Source organism: Rhinolophus ferrumequinum, chromosome 13 (assembly GCF_004115265.2).
Source record: "Rhinolophus ferrumequinum isolate MPI-CBG mRhiFer1 chromosome 13, mRhiFer1_v1.p, whole genome shotgun sequence".
Taxonomy (NCBI): domain Eukaryota; kingdom Metazoa; phylum Chordata; class Mammalia; order Chiroptera; family Rhinolophidae; genus Rhinolophus; species Rhinolophus ferrumequinum.
This window is the reverse complement of record NC_046296.1, coordinates 46,305,570-46,321,994: the sequence shown is the minus strand read 5'-3', so window position 1 is coordinate 46,321,994 and position 16,425 is coordinate 46,305,570. Positions and strand designations below refer to the sequence as shown.

At 38.8% G+C, this 16,425-nt stretch overlaps 1 protein-coding gene across 2 annotated transcripts in view; it reads right to left on the bottom strand.

Moving 5' to 3' along the window:
* Positions 1-4,973, bottom strand: part of STRN (striatin) — an 84,986-nt gene extending 80,013 nt beyond the window's left edge. For both annotated transcript variants that reach the window (XM_033124668.1, XM_033124669.1), the window contains exon 1: positions 4,596-4,973. In XM_033124668.1, the coding sequence (XP_032980559.1) occupies positions 4,596-4,829 (234 nt within the window). In that variant the 5' untranslated portion in view covers positions 4,830-4,973. The remainder of the gene's footprint in view (positions 1-4,595) is intronic.
* Positions 4,974-16,425: the final 11,452 nt, after the last annotated feature.

Here is a 16,425-nt window from a genome sequence, read left to right as displayed (position 1 = left end):
GTTTCAAAAGAATAAAACCTCTATAATCTTTCCAAAATATGAAGATTATAAAATTATCAAGGATATGAATAGAAAAGAAGAATGAACGTCTTTACAAAATTATACCATGAGGTTCACCCACAATGGGGTTCACCTGCTCCAAGTATAAAGGGCTAAATAAAACCAAAGATTAGTTTTATGAAGTCATTAGTAAATGTGTACAATCTGTTATCCAAGAAGTCATGCATGGTTAAGATAAACAAATTCAGAAAGTTTACATACATTTCAAGATAACAGACACATAGTGGGTTATGAAGGAAAGCAAGTACATCTGAAGTATATTATCAATGTTTTGAGGCTGATTCCTATGGAATGTCCCTTAGTGCCACCATCAGATGCAGAATATTAGACTGCATGTTTCCAGGATGACACCGATATGCTCTAGTCTTAGAAGAGTTCATGACTGAAGATTTTGCTTTTCTGTGAGAATAAGGAGATATATGACAGTATAAATTTAACAGCATGCACTTGCTACCATTTATTTATTCAGCACTTAGTTTGTGTTATGTACCAGACCTCTGCGAGATGCTTTAAAAGATCTCATTTAATTTTCACAAGGTAGTTTATTATCCTCACTTTACACATGAGGAAACTAAGGTTCTGAGAGGTCAGAATTATGGCAAATGTGTATTTTTGGCATAAAATAAAACAGTCTTAGTGCAAAGATTTAAATCAAGGTCTAGGCCATGTTGCCTTTTACTATAACTGTAAATAATAGTTATAATAATAACAAAAAATAAACTGTCATTTTAAGTGCCTACTCTGTCCATTTAAATGCTCAGTAAATCTTTTCAACAGTCCCATGAAGCTGCCCAAAATAATTTTGAGTCATACTTGACTCCCTTTTTTCTCAAACCTCACATCCTACCCTCCAGCACATCTTGTTGGTTCTACCTTCAAAAATGTGTTCCATTATATTTTGAATATGCATCAAAACATATATTCCCCTATCTCATTACTGCCACCCTAGTACCTCTCTGACCCAGATTATTAAGAGCCTTCTACAGAGACTCTGCCTCTTCTACCCTTGTCTCCCTGACCCCCATTCTATTCTGAATCCTTGCAAAGGGTTCTCTTGAAAGACAGTGTCACTCTTTTGCTCAAGACATTCAATAATTGCCCATCTTGTTGAGGTAAATATCAAGTTCTTACTGTGGGCAAGACTCAGTACCGCTGACATTACTTCTTCCATTCTCCTCCTCTATTCCAGCCATATTTGCCTCACTATTCCTCAAATATTCCAAGCATACTTCCTTCCCCCTACTGTTCCCTCTGCCTAGAATATTCTTTCCTCAGATACCACCTTTTCAGGTGTGCTCAAATGGCATCGTAGCAGTAAAGCCTTTCTTCCCCACTCCACCCTCTCAAGCACTCCATATTCCACTTACTCCACTTTATCATGGCACTTATTACCATCCAGAATTTTATGAATGCATTTATTTATTACTGTCTGTCTTCCCCCACAATGCAAGCTTCATGCAGGTAGGATCTGTTTTAATCACTATTGTTTCTCCAGTGCCTAAAACAGGACCTGCCATGAAGTAGGCACTTGAAAAACATTTATTGAATGAAAATATGAATCACTAATGCCAAAATCCAGATTCATAAACATTCTAGTACCAGCCGCCACACCACATGCCCTGAGCTACTCAATCCTGACACCTTTTTCACAGTACTAGCATTTCCAGGTAAATAACAGAGCCTCCCCTATTACTTACACACACACACCCCCCAAAATCTAGGGCCAATAATTTTTATCTTTTATTTACATGCTTGCTTTCCCTTAAGTCAGTAATTTTCAAATACAGAGAAACTTAGGGTCTCATAAAGTTCTTTCTTTCTGCTATTCTCCCCACTCACTGCTAGCTGCTCTCTTGTGCTAGTCTAAGAAAATTTAAACCCCCCAAATAATAAATACTCCGATTCTTATGCATTTTGTTTGTTCTATCACTCCAACTAGACTGCATGTTTCTTTGAGGTCATCTAGCCCATTGTAGCACACACAGAAAATTCTCTCGAATTTTATGTATCCCATCTCCAAGTTTTTTCACAAATATAAACCTCAGCAATAATCTTGACCATTCTTTGACCACCTACTCTCACCTGCAATGGTGGTGGTTAGGGAGGAGGGGGATTATGAAAAGTAAAAAGAGAGTCTTATTAACTAAGATGGGCAAAGGGGAAGAAATGACAAATAAGTTTTGGTATAATGTGGCCAGTTCCTTATTCCCAAGATCTGAAGGAGGAAGTGATGAAGGCAGACCAGGTAGATAGCTGAGAGCGTGGATTGTCTTTCACAATTCTGACCTGGCAACCTGAAAAAGCAGGACTGACAGGTTCCTGAAGGGACACATTAGACTTAATCTTAAAGGTATTTTTGTTGACTTTGATGTTAATGACTTGAGAAGAGATTTTAAATTTAAAAAAAGGACACCAACTGATCCAAATTTCATCATCACTCATTCAACTCTTACTTCCTATTGTTTTTCCAGGAAAATTCCAATCGCAAAAGAAAAATGAAGGAATATGTTCAAATTTAACGATGTCAATGTAAAGAAATTATTTTTAAAATATAGTTTCAATAATGCTAATACGGGGATCAAAACCATAGATTTCTGCAAACTCTCTCCCCCTCTAAAAGACATAATACTTGCTCTGTTTGGAAAATAGGATGTATTTTTTAAAGTTCCTCTGTGGATGCTTAATTTGAGCACAAACCCAAAACCAAAAAATACTGTAGAAATGTAGTGTCCTTAATATGATGAGTACCAATGGGAAACCTACCTTAAGTTTAACATTTGCCATAAATAACCCCGTAAGTGGTGTGTGTGTGTTCAACAACTGAACAATGTTAAAATTAACACCTGCCTTTAACACTTCCTTTAAGTCTGAAATCCACAAGTTCATTTATGGAATGCACTTCTAACAAAGGTGAATTACCAATATTTGAATGAAGCATTTAAGTCTGCTGGTTACTATACTGACACGGTCAGATTCACTACAAGAAAAATTACAAATTATCAAAAGACCAGATACAAAAGCAACATAATAGTAGGGATGAAAAAGCCACCAAATATAAACATACAACTGCAGAACTAAAGGAATCAGAAGGAATCTTAGAAATTGTGGGTCACTTCTTCACTTCCTTCCACTCCTCCCAGAGGCCTTCCCTGACCACCCCCTCTAAAATAGCTGCCCCTATCACACTTTATTCCTGTATCCTGAATTATCTTTCTCAAAGCAGTTGCCACTATGGCAACTGAATGAAGAAACTGAAGTTCAGAGAGGTTAAAGGATTTCCTCAAGGTCACAGAGCTAGCAGCAAGCACAGTCCATACTATAACCCTGTCTACTATAACCTGTCCCCTTGCTCTTTCCATTGCCACTTGCACTGTATCAAAGCATCCTGTTCCAGCAGATTCTATTTAACAGATTTCTCCTTTTCATTTTTTTAAGTGCCAAGGAAAATACATGTTACCAAAAAAAGAGTAACAAACACTGGGTAGCATTTTAACTACAAGTGTTTCACCAACCAAAACAACGTATATTCAGATTTCATCAGCATACAGGATTAGCCAGTAAAACAGAAAGGCACAGCTACGCATAGTTAGGTTCCCTGTGAAATTGGTGCATGGCTTGGAAGTTGTAAGAACAGCCACTGAAACCTATTTACCAATTCAGAATGGCCCGTAAAGTATCAGCCTCACTTTCATTCTTCTAAGAGCCCACAATAGGTCCTCCCTGGATATACTTTTACCTTGCAGATTATACAAGGAAATGTAACCAACTTTAAAGCCCCTTTTAGTTCCTTTTGAAGTGAACGTCAATTTCACAAAACACTGAACATAAAATTAATCCTTGGGAAGTTTTTGATTCTAAGAACAGGAAACCATCTCTGAACCATCATCTGATTGCGATTATCTAGGTTCTTCATTTTAAAATCCACGAATCTGAAATACCTAAAGGAAAAGTGGCAGCAGGGAGAGGGAGAGGGAAAGAGAAAAAACACTCACATATGTAAGAAGGGAGCTGATATTCCTAGTTACACTTCTGCCCTACGTCAGCTTCTTGCCTAAGTCAAGGCCTCACAGACACAACTTCTGATGTCTTCTTTGATCACCTTCCTCTCAGAGAGGAGCCAACTGCCAATACCTACGGCGGGGAACGTCTCTAGACCTAAGATGGGACTCACTGGGACAGGATGATTTGCTCGACATCTTTCAAAACTACTGTCAGCCCAATTAGTATACTCAGAGAGAAGACCTAAAATGAGGGATGGCAAGAGTTGAAATGAGAGAGTTAGGAGAAGGAAGGAGTAGAAGAAAAGGAGCGGGGAGGGTAAACAACGCGTCAGGGCGGGAATGGGAACCCGAGTCAAGGAAGTGGGGTCAGCCTAAAGCAAAGGTGAAGGGGGAAGGGGACAGTTCTGGGTAGGATGGGCAGGAGCAAAGGGGAGTGGACCAGCGAGGGCAGAGGGGGGAGGGGAAAGGGTCCGGGGCGGGGCGGAAGAGAGCAAAGAGGCGGGATAAAAAGGGCCAGGCCGGGAGGGTCTTTACCTGCAGCTCCGCCCGCTCCACCTCCCACTGGGCTCTCTCCACCTCGAAGCGGGCCCACTCATGCTGGAGGAAATGCAGGATCCCGGGTAAGCTGTACTGGGCTCGGGCCGCCCCTGCCGCAGCCGCCCCGTCGCCGGCCGCTGCAGCCTCCGCCAGAGGCCCGAGACCCTTGGCACCGCCGGCGCCCGGATGGTTGTTGCTGAAGAAGACTCCGGGACCCGCTTGCTCGTCCATGGCGGCCGCGGAAACCTGGGGTGCTGCCCAGGCGCCCAGCAGCGGAGGCAACGGCGGCGGCCAGCAGCGCCTCCTCCTCCCTCCGCCGCTCCCCGCCCACACCCCAGTCAGCAGGGAGCAGCCGCCTGGGCGCGGGGGCCGGCCGAGCCCGGGACGGGCCGGGAAATGGGTCAACTGCGGCGCGCGGGCGCCCTGCGGCCTGCTGGGAAATGTAGTCGCGGGGCGGGGCGACGGCGAGCGTGGCTGAGGCGGCCTGTGGGGCTGCGGAAGGCTCCGACGCGCCGCGGCCCCGCCCCTGCCCGCGGCGGTGGGGACCCGCCCCTCCGCGAGTGCAGGTTTCCTCACAGGTGGGGCAGGACGGGGCGCGGCAGGGCGACACTTCGGGGTCCGTCGCACGCGGAAGTTCACGGGTGGCGCTCCTTGTTGCACACACAGGCACACACACGCACACACGGAAGTTAGGCCAACACACACACACACACACGGAAGTTATCAGGCTGAAATATCAGCCCGTACTGCACATCTTTTAGGGCTTGCTGATAGTTCTGTTAAGAAACAAGCTCAAAGCAAGCTTCTCTGGGCCGGCCCGTGGACGGAGTTTCTTCAGCCTCTCCCTTGGGCTCTGACTTTGGTTTTTCTCTGACCCTAGACACTCCTCAGTTCTGCCAATCTGCGTATCGCTGTCGCTCCTCTTTTTCAGTTGGGGGTTCAAACCTGTTGCCTGATCAGTTTTCAAGGAACTCTCATGACCTCTCTTTCCTGTTCTGGTTGGTTGACATCTCATCTGAAAAAGTGCTCCGTTGAAGTCCCTTTCCCTTTGTAGTTAATCTTGCAGTAAATCTTTTAAAAAGTTTCAGATATCCAAGGTGATGTTATTCTGGTCTCTTTTTCCCTACCTTATGCCCGCGCAGTTTTTGCTCAAGTCAATTCAACAAATACTTAATTGTCGGTTATATCTGTCGCTAGGGATATAAAGATAAGTGACACAGTTCCTGTCATCAAAGGGAGGTTGGCAAGTATATAATCAATCTCACAGTGACTTAAAGCTATACTACTCGAAAGAACAAAGTCCCTTTCTGCTCCCTAGAAATGTTTTAGGTCTCCGGGCATTTCTCTCTTTTCACTTGTCCAGTTTCCAGTTTCGTCCACCGTTCACCTACAAACTAGCAACAGTATTAGCCTACCAAAGGCACACTAAAGTTCTTGAAGGTGTTTCTCTGTAAATATTATCTTTCCCTGAAGTCCCTGAAATTATGTCACTATATAAATTCACCCAATGCAAGGAACTCGCTTGAAAAAAAATATAGCAAATAAAATTAAGGACTCATTCTCTCTCCAAAATAATTTATTTGTAATTTTTTAGTTTTGTGGGATGGACTTCTGGGATATCAGACCCAGTGGCCATGAAAAAATTATATAGGCTGGTGAGTGACATGCCAGGGAAGGATATCCTGCCCCTGTCCCTGTCCTCTTCCCACCTCCCTTTCCATGACTACTTGTGGAAAGAACAGGAAACACATTGTATCTGCTCTAGTTGCAAATCAAGATGGCAAGTTTTGTTCTCCCACTTGTTGAATGTTTGTGCTTTATTCATTCTTTATTGTAATAAAAATTTGATCCAAGCCTGGCCAAATCACCAGTGTCATAAATTATTTTGGCTGTAAGTGGCCTTTGAGATACTGCCCAATCCTCTCATTTTACAGTTGAAGAAACTGAAGTCCAAAGAAGTTGAGACTTGTCCACAATCAGGCTTTGAGCAAGTGGCACAGCCAAAACTAGAAACCAGAATTCCTGACTGCTAGTTCATTGATCTTTCCTTTAACATGCTGCTTTCTCTCTTACTTATCAGACCTATCAGAGTATCAAGGGAGCAATAATGCAACAATGGTATATTTTTTTTATTTGAAGGATTTAAGTAATCTTAGAAGTTTTGAATGTTAAAAGTTGTTTTTCTCTAATAGAATACATATCTGACGATTCCTTTAAATTCCTAACACTAGTAAACATAATTAAATTTAATGGTTTAAGAACCCATAAGTCCTTTAGCTAGCCTCACCAAGAAAAAAAAGAGAACTCAAATAAAATCAGAAATGAAAGGAGATATTACAACTGTTACCACAGAAATAGAAAGGATCAAGAGACTACTATGAACAATTATAGGTCAAATTGTACAACCTAGAAGAAATGGATAAGTTTCTAGAAACATACAACCTACCAAGACAGAATCATGAAGAAACAGAGAAGCTGAATAGACCAAAAACTAATAGAGAGCTTGAATCAGTAATCAAATGCCTCCCAACAAACAAAAGTCAAGGACCAGATGGCTTCACAGGTGAATTCTACCAAACATCCAAAGAAGAATTAATACCAGTAATTCTCAAACTCTTCCAAAAAATAGAAATGGAAGGAACTTTTCCAAACTCATTTTATAAGGGCAGCATTACCCTGATTCCAATACTAGTTAAGGTTACCACAAGAAAAGAATATTAGGCTAATATCCCTGATGAACACAGATGCAAAAATCCTCAACAAACTATTAGCAAAGCAAATAAAACGATACATTAAAAGGATCAAACAGGGGGCCGGCCCGGTGGCTCAGGCGGTTGGAGCTCCGTGCTCCTAATGCCGAAGGCTGACGGTTCAATTCCCACATGGGCCAGTGGGCTCTCAACCACAAGGTTGTAGGTTCGATTCCTTGACTCCCACAAGGGATGGTGGGCTGCGCCCCCTGCAACTAGCAACGGCAACTGGACCTGGAGCTGAGCTGTGCCCTGCACAACTAAGATTGAAAGGACAACAACTTGACTTGGAAAAAGTCCTGGAAATACACACTGTTCCCCAATAAAATCCTGTTCTCCTTCCCCAATAAAATCTTTAAAAAAAAAAAAAAAAAAAGGATCAAACACCATTATTAAGTGGGATTTATTCCAGGGAGGCAAGGCTGGTTCAGTATCAATAAATCAGTCAATGTGATACGTAACATTAACAAAATGAAGGATAAAAATCATGATCATCTTAATAGATGCAAAAGAAGCATTTGACAAAATTCAACATCGATTTATGATAACAAAGTGGGCATAAATGAAACACTTCAATATAACGAAGGCCATATATAACAAGCCCACAATGAACATCATTCCCTACAGTGAGAAGCTGAAAGCTTTTCCTCTAAGATCGGGAACAAGAGAAGAATATCCATTGTTGCCACTTTTATTCAATATGGTATTGGAAGTCCTAGCCAGAGCAATTAGGAAAGTAAAAGAATTGAAAGTCCTCCAAGCTGGAAAGGAAGAAGTACAACTGTCCCTATTTGCAGATGATATGATATAAACAAAAAACCATAAACATTCCTTCAAAAAACTATTAGAAGTAATAAATGAATTCAGTAATTTGCAGGATACAAAATGAATACACAAAAATCTGTTGTGTTTACACTAGCAATGAACTATCATTGTGTACACTAACAATGAACTATCAGAAAGAAATGAAGAAAACAATCCCATTTGCAATTGCGTCAAAAGTAATAAAATACAGGTAAATTTAACCAAGGTGAAAGAGTGGTATACCAAAAACTATAAGATATTACGGAAAGAAATTGAAGAAGACACAAATAAGTGGAAAAATACTCCATGCTCATGGATTTGGAGACTTAATATTGTTAAAATGTGCACATTACCCAAAGCAATCTACAGATTCAATGTAATCCCTGTCAAAATACCAATGACATTTTTCATAGAAATAGAACAAACCTAAAATTTATATGGAACCACAAAAGACCTGTGAATTTTTCCCCCTTTGTGCTTATGTCTTTCACATTTTCTGTATTCAGCATGAAGTACTTTTTAAAGAACATTTTATCACATATAACAGAGAAAATCTCACAAGTGATAAGTGAACACCTCAGTGAACGTTCACAAACTGAATGAATCCTTACATATAACCACCGCCCAGATCATGAAACATTTCAGGAATCCCAGAAGACTCTCTCGATGAGCATTCACAAACACTACAGCAAAATGTTTTTAAATTTGAAAAAAAAATTCTGAAAAAATAGCTAGAAAGGACATGACATTTATAATTAGTTAAACCTAAATTATCTTCCCCACTCTACACTTTTCCAAATGGGAACATCTTGGACAAATGGCTTAACCTTTTTCTGCTGCAAGTCTCTCATTTTTAATATGAGAATAATATTTACCTTATAAAGTCACTATGAGATTAAATGAGAGAAGAAATGTAAATTCCCTAGCATAGGGCCTCACATACAATATACAGTGAAAAGTGATAGCTATTATTGTAATAGAGTTCACACGACTGAAATCACACATGTAAAATTCATAAATACTAGGGGCTTAACCATTATTCTTTTTTCTTTCTCATTCCTTATTCAGAACTTTAATTCAGCAGAATTAAAATAATCTTTTAAAACATTAATGTGTATGCCCAACCAGTAAGCCTCAGACCTCAAGGTATTGCTGATTTCCAGATCATTTCATTTTAGAATTAATAAAGCCTTGTGACACAAAAACAGGGTTTCCTTTCCAAGCACAGAGCAGCTGTCAAAATGTTGATTATATATATCGATGTACCCAGTTTAAAATGAAAAATTGTAGCATGCTAATATCTTACTTAGATAATTGGAGTGCTGGCTATTTTTTTGGCTTATGTGTGTGTCCTTTGTAGGGTGGGGATTATAATTCTACAAAATGGCAAATAATTCATCAGTTTGTTTGTTTTTTTTTTCATTAATATGAGTGGCTATTAAAAAAAAAAAAAGTTCAAAATGACCTGTTCTTTAGGTCTCTGACTCTAACTGCTCAAAGAAAAGGCTTCAAATTGAACCAGATGGCTTTCAGAATTCTGCCAAGAAAAAAAAAAAAAGGTGGACCACTTGACTGGAGAGAAGCTTCTGCTAGGATGAATGGAACTTTGGGGAAGAGGAACATGCAATAGCCCACTGTTTATCAACCTCTTGTACCATCTGCCACTCCCTAATTTCTCTCACCTCTCCTTCCTGTCTACCCTCCTTCAGGGGTTAGTCCTCAGCCTCCAAACTTATTCTCTAGATTTGAAGTCTGGTAATGACTGGGTTAGGGAAACAGCCCATCACAAGCTGGGAAGTAAAGGCAGTCCTTTATCGGAAATTTTTTTTGGAGTCCAAGAATTAAATCTACATCACAATTTTGTGATAGGATGGAAACATAGCCTCTATTATTGATTATTGTTATATTGCTTTCTTTTGGAAGAGTATGACTGAAATTAGAGAGTTGCCTAATTTTAACTTTTAAAATTAAATTTAACTTTAATTAATTTGAATAAACTTAACTAGTTAAACAAAATTTAATTTCAAAATGTAAATTGATTATTTTGTAGTGGCTGATATTTAGAGAAATAAATACTTAAAATCTAAAATCAACATAGCTTTAACAAGTCTCTAACAAATATCTAACCCAGGGGAACACTAAAATGATAATATAGCTCTGAAGCTGTAACAGCAAGACTTTTCTTGGAATATTGATGATCAATTTAAGATTCTATTTCTCTAAGCGAAGATAAACTGGTTTTTGAACACACTCTGTTCCTTTCTCCCCCATCAACTCCATCCCTTGCCCTTTTCTCTTTTAAAATTTCCAGTGAATGAAAACCCTACTCAAAAGATTGTTTTCTTTATCTTTTTTCTTAAAATAACTACGGTGCCCCCATTTCTAAGACAAGAACTGAATGTCAAACAATTAATGTAATCTTCATTACATAAAAATAACTGTGGGGCGAGAGAACATTTTTATACATAAGCTGGTTTTTCCTGCCAACTATGAGTATGCAATAGAGACATACTTGTTTCCAGGTGGAAACTTTTCTCAGCAGACAACACCCGATCTTCATTTGGCTTGAATTGCTCAGAATAGCACCCTCCTCAACTCCCTTCTGATAGTCCTTTAACATAAATTAAGTCAGATCTCAAAAGAACTAAATGTGGTACTTTCTTTTTAATAAACGGATGGGGGTAGGGGTGATCTGAGCGTTGTGCCACAAAAATAAGATAAGTGAATCAGGTAAAGGAGGTCCAGCACATTTTTGTTTCAATTTTTGCTTTCTTAACTTTTTTCAGACAAGATTGAACTTATTTTGCATGTACTACATTTCTCTCCCTCTCCTGTGCAGGCCCTCAGTATGCTACTGTTGTTCAACTGTGTTAATTTTAGCACTTGCAGTTGTTCCCTGTAATGGAAAATTCTACCATTATCTGTTATCTCCTTTCCCAGATTTCCCCCCAGCTGCAGGACATGAAGTAAAACGAGTAGGAGTGGTTTGTACCAGCTCATAGACACTTTCACATGAACTCAGTATGTAACGTAACAACCAAAGAGCTGACTGTGTTCAAGCTTCAGGAGCCAATACATGCGTTTTCATTATAGGAGAAAAAGATAATATAAAACAGTTTTTAGTATATGGCAAAACCCAAATTAATGCCACAACATTTTTGTGAGACTATAATGATTAAATATGAAGCCGGAGTATAAATTAGCTAGGAGGTAGAATGGAGCTTTTAAGCAAAATTCAAACACCTTAGGAAGAAAAGTACATAGTGCATTTGCTATCTTGAAAGAAGTACAATATAGCTGACACATAAAGAACAAGAGGAACGTAATAACAACTATTGTTTTGATAGCCAGTACTTACTAAGGATTTACTCAATAAAAATACTGCATTTTGTACGTATTAACTTGATCCTTACAATGCCCCATAGGAGGTAACTACAGGTATTACCTTCATTTGACACAAAGGGACACTACATATGGCCATAGGAGTAGATGAAATGAAATGAGGAGGTGAAGTAGGCAGAGCCAGATGGTGCAGGGGCTTGAGGGCCACTTTAAGGAATTGGTTTTTATGGTAAGGTAACCAACTGAAGTTTACAGCAAGGTATCAGACTTGAATTTATAAAGATCATTTCAGTTTCTGTGTGGGAAATATAGTATTAGTTGACATTTCTAAATTGTTTTCTAAGGGTCAGGCACTATTTTAAGGTCCTTTTGCAAGTATGAACTCATTTGATGCTCAGCTGCTCTATACGATTATTGTCCTCATTTTACAGATTGAGAAAATGGAGCACAGAGGACAAGTGACTTGCCCGAGGTCACACAGCTTACAAGTGACAGCCAGATTCCAACCCAGGCAAACTGACCCTACCGTCCTCACCAATCACTTTTCTATACTGCAAACAAATGTGGTGATTTGGATTGGGATGGCAGTAATGGCAATAACAACACATGGAGGGATTTGACAATCTATTTAGGAAACGTGATGAACTAAGCACATGACAGAGAAAATGGGAAGTGTTGGGGATGAAACTAACTCAACAGGATAAAAGAGTCGCACTATTTACTGAGAGATCATAAGCAGAGAAGCAGGTGTTAGATAAGGAGGTGGAGTTCAATTTTAAATTGTGTTTGAGGAGTTTCTGAGACAACACATGGGAGAGAGTCACATATCCTAGTCTGAAGAGCAGAAGAGAGGTGAGAGCTCTGGACAATCCTGTAAAGGAATCCCTATTATTCTCTATCAAACCGTACTTTATACCACCCCTTCCTACTTATCACAACCTGTGGTTATTTCCTCGTTCTCTCCAGGAAGAATGTAAACATATCATGGCAGATTCTTTGCTTACCTGTTTACTACTGTGCTCCCAATGCCTGGCATACAGTAGGTGTCCCATAAATAACTGTCCGATGAATGGATGAGACAGCATTAGAGAATCGTATCACAAAGTCTTGACAAAGAGGAATTCAAGTTCTCCTTGTACATGTCCAGTGTCAAGTAATGCACTATCACAAGGCAATCATTTTTAATAGCTATCTTAGAAAATTCTTCTTTTAAGTTTGATTGCACACCACTTATTTGAAACATTGACCTGTTGGTGCCGTCTGCTAACTGGTCTTCCTGTCTGAAGATCAATGATTATATCGCCCTTTTTACTCTCAGTTTCTCTGTATCACTTCTTGGGTACACACCAGTTTGTCATTGCCCTTGACATGTGGCATCCGAAAGTGATCCCCCAACTTTCTCAGCTGCCCCTATACCCACACCCCGAGGTCCCAGGGTGGACAGGACTATCGCTTTCTTTATTTTAAACAAGTACATTTTTACTACAAATGGTCCAACTTTATTAAGTTTTTCTACTCGCTTCATAATGATTTAGTCAACTAAAATGCCATTTTAGAAAATGTTCAGGTATATCAAAATATTTGTTTTGATTTGTTTTGATTTATATTAATATTTGTGGAGATTTAAGGACACTCCAGGCATTTTTTTGGAATTTAGAAAACGATGACCCACTTTCATTTTTACACCTGTTATTTCAAAAAAGTATCCCTTTCTAAGATGCAGCAATGTGTGTCAAAATTCAAACCTGTTATATTTTTTATAAACCCTTTAAGGAACTATCCCAAGGAAATAACCTACAAAGTTTCCCTTTTAAAAAGTCAAATGCAGCATTATGTATTAAAATGTAAAAACTAGAAACAAAGTACCCAAGCATAGGGTAATAGCTAAGTCAATAATGGTATGTCCACTATGAATTAGCCATCAAAAATGAAACAAGGAATATATTTAAAGAGAGTTTGAATAATCAAAGGTTAAAAATTGGAAAAGTAAAACAAGCTCATTTAAATCTTCATGGATTCTTATGACTTGCATGGAAAGTCAAGGGAGAAAAGGGCAAATAGAACTACATGTGTGTAAGAAAAAACAATGCCTGAAATGGAAACCCGAGTTCTAATGGGAAAACGAGACAGAGAATTGTGGATAGGGGACAAGGCTGTGAACAAACTCTCCTGAAGAAAAAGAAAAAATAGTTTTACTGGTCACTTGCGAGTGTGTGGTTCTCACATTTGTTTAGTGACAGCACCAAAAACAACTCAGGATAATTTTTCTAAATTATGATTAAGACATGCAGTTCTTATTTATCTAAGTAAAATTTTGTTAAGTCCATAACTAATCATTTCGTAAGCATTTAGAATTATAAATGGGTTTGTAATGATTAATTCGGGTTTTAAAAATAATCCATCTGAATAAAAGCATTAAGGCAAGATATTTATTTATAGTTGTACTCTAGCCATTTCTGGCACCAACCTAAAAATTCCAATTAAGAATGAAGAAAATGTAAGGCATAGTAATTCATATTATTAAATGTGTTTTGAAAACTGTACTAATTATATCCATCCTTCCGCCTTGTTGGAATGAAAAGAAATAATGGATATAAAGTTCTAGCACAGTGCCTGGCACACAACAAAAATGGCAGCTCTTCTTGAAAGAGATAATCTGCAATATTGAACTGCTGTCTGGATTTAACATATTTTATACTGTTATACTGTGATAGCAACCCTATGTACATGTAAAAACGACTTATCGGGCTAAATAATATTATGTGCCAATATTAAAGGATCAGCCAATGATTCATTCTCTTGAGAAAAAGAAAGGATACATACATAGACATATGTACTTTTTAGGTGCAAAAGATTGTAGAGATAATACCTAGTAAACAATCCTCTCATTTTAAAGATGGGGAAACTGAAGCCCTCCAACGGTTGGTTGTCCAAAGTTCTACCCCTCCCTGATGGCAGAACCTATTAGAACAAGGACACCTGATTTCAGAGCTTCATTCTCTCCAATTAAATTGAGAATTAAAATGTATAATATTGATTAATGAGAACTTAGAAAGCAGATAGAAGATACTTTATTCTTATAATATTAAAACTGCTCAGATTAAGCTTCACAAAGACTCCCCTGGCTATCACGATGCTTCTTTTAGGTTCTTGATATGGATATTTTTGATCAAATATTACTCAGGTTGAGAAAAATCACATGGGCTGGGCAATGAAACAAATTAAAATATATAATTCTTCAAACAAATCTTGTATAGATATAATCCTAGAAAACCAGAAGTAAAGTTGCAAATGGCACTGAAGAGTTTAGAGAAAGTATAAAGAGGTACTGGGAGAGGGGCAAGAGAGGAAAAGAGAGACTGAGGGAGATAAAGAGTAGAAAAAAGAGAGGATCGTTGCTAATGCATAATGCAGTCGACAGCAAAGTGGTGAATGATGCATCTACTGCAAACTTGGGAAGTTATGGAAAAAGCCTGGGAGGTACCAAGAGCAGCAGACAACAGCCAAAGCAGAAATAAACATACTGTATAAATTGATGAGTGAAAAGGGGCTATGTCTGCAAGAAACAAGAAGCAAGCAATGGGAAGACACTCTGGCAGTTCCTTAAAAAGTTGAATAGAATTACCATCGAGTAGACAAGTCCAATCCTGGGTGTGTTAATTAAAGGCGAAATTAAATCCTAGGCGAAATTAAAACATACGTCTGCCCAAAACCTTGTAAACAATTGTTTACAGCAGAATTATTCATTACAGGCAAAGGTAGAAACAACCCAAATGTTCACTAAGTATTGAAAATGATAAACAAAATGTGGTATACATACAATAGAATACTGTCCAGCCATAAAAAGGGATGAAGTACGGGTGTATACTACCACGAGGATGAACCTTAAACACATTATGTTAAGTCAAGAAGCAGTCGCAAAAGACCATATATTCTATGATTTCATTTACATGAAATATTTATAAAAGGAGAATCAATAGAGACAGAAAGTAGATTAGTGGTAATATAAGGGTAAGGAGAAATAAAAAGAATGTGGGGTGATAGCTAAAGGGTACAGAGCTTCTTTTTGGGGAAATGAAAATATTCCAAATTGTTTGTGGCGATGGTTTTGTTACTCTGTGTATATACTAAAAACCATTTCTTGAATTGTACAATTTTAAATGAATGAACTATATGGTATGTGAATTATATCTTGATGAAACTGTATTCCACCCCCCCAAAAAAAAACCCTCCAAAAAATAAGAATAACTTTGGAAAAGCAAGTCTGAAAAGAGAAAAAAAAATCCTGTAGAAATAAAAGTCAGTGAGAAAATATGTGACAGAAAGCACCTATCTGAGGTCTAAAAGACTGAATAGGAAGAAAGGCAAGGATATCTGAACTGCCACTGGTTAGAGTATGAGAGAATAAATAAAAGGTAGCAGATGATAAATAGGTATACGTTTGGAATGTTCAGAGAGGTGACCTGTTTTTGATAATACAGTCTATGTAACACTGGTAAAATTCGGTGTTTAAAATTTGCTAAACACTGTGGCAAACATTCATTTCATCAATTACCTATTTGATGTGGTAAAATTCCCATTGCATTGGAGATTGGCATAGCTATAATTATGACTCATTCATTTTTTTTTTTTATTGGGGAAGGGGAACACTGTGTACTTCCAGGACTTTTTTCCAAGTCAAATTGTTATCCTTTCAGTCTTTAGTTGTGGAGGGTGCCATTCAGCTTCAAGTTGTTGTCCTTTCATTCCTAGTTGTGGAGGGCGCAGCTCAGCTCCAGGTCCAGTTGCCATTGCCAGTTGGACTCGAGGAATTGAACTGGCAACCTTGTGGTTGAGAGCCCACTGGCCCATGTGGGAATCGAACCGGCAGCCTTCGGAGTTAGGAGCACGGAGCTCTAACCGCCTGAGCCACCGGGCCGGCCCGACTCATT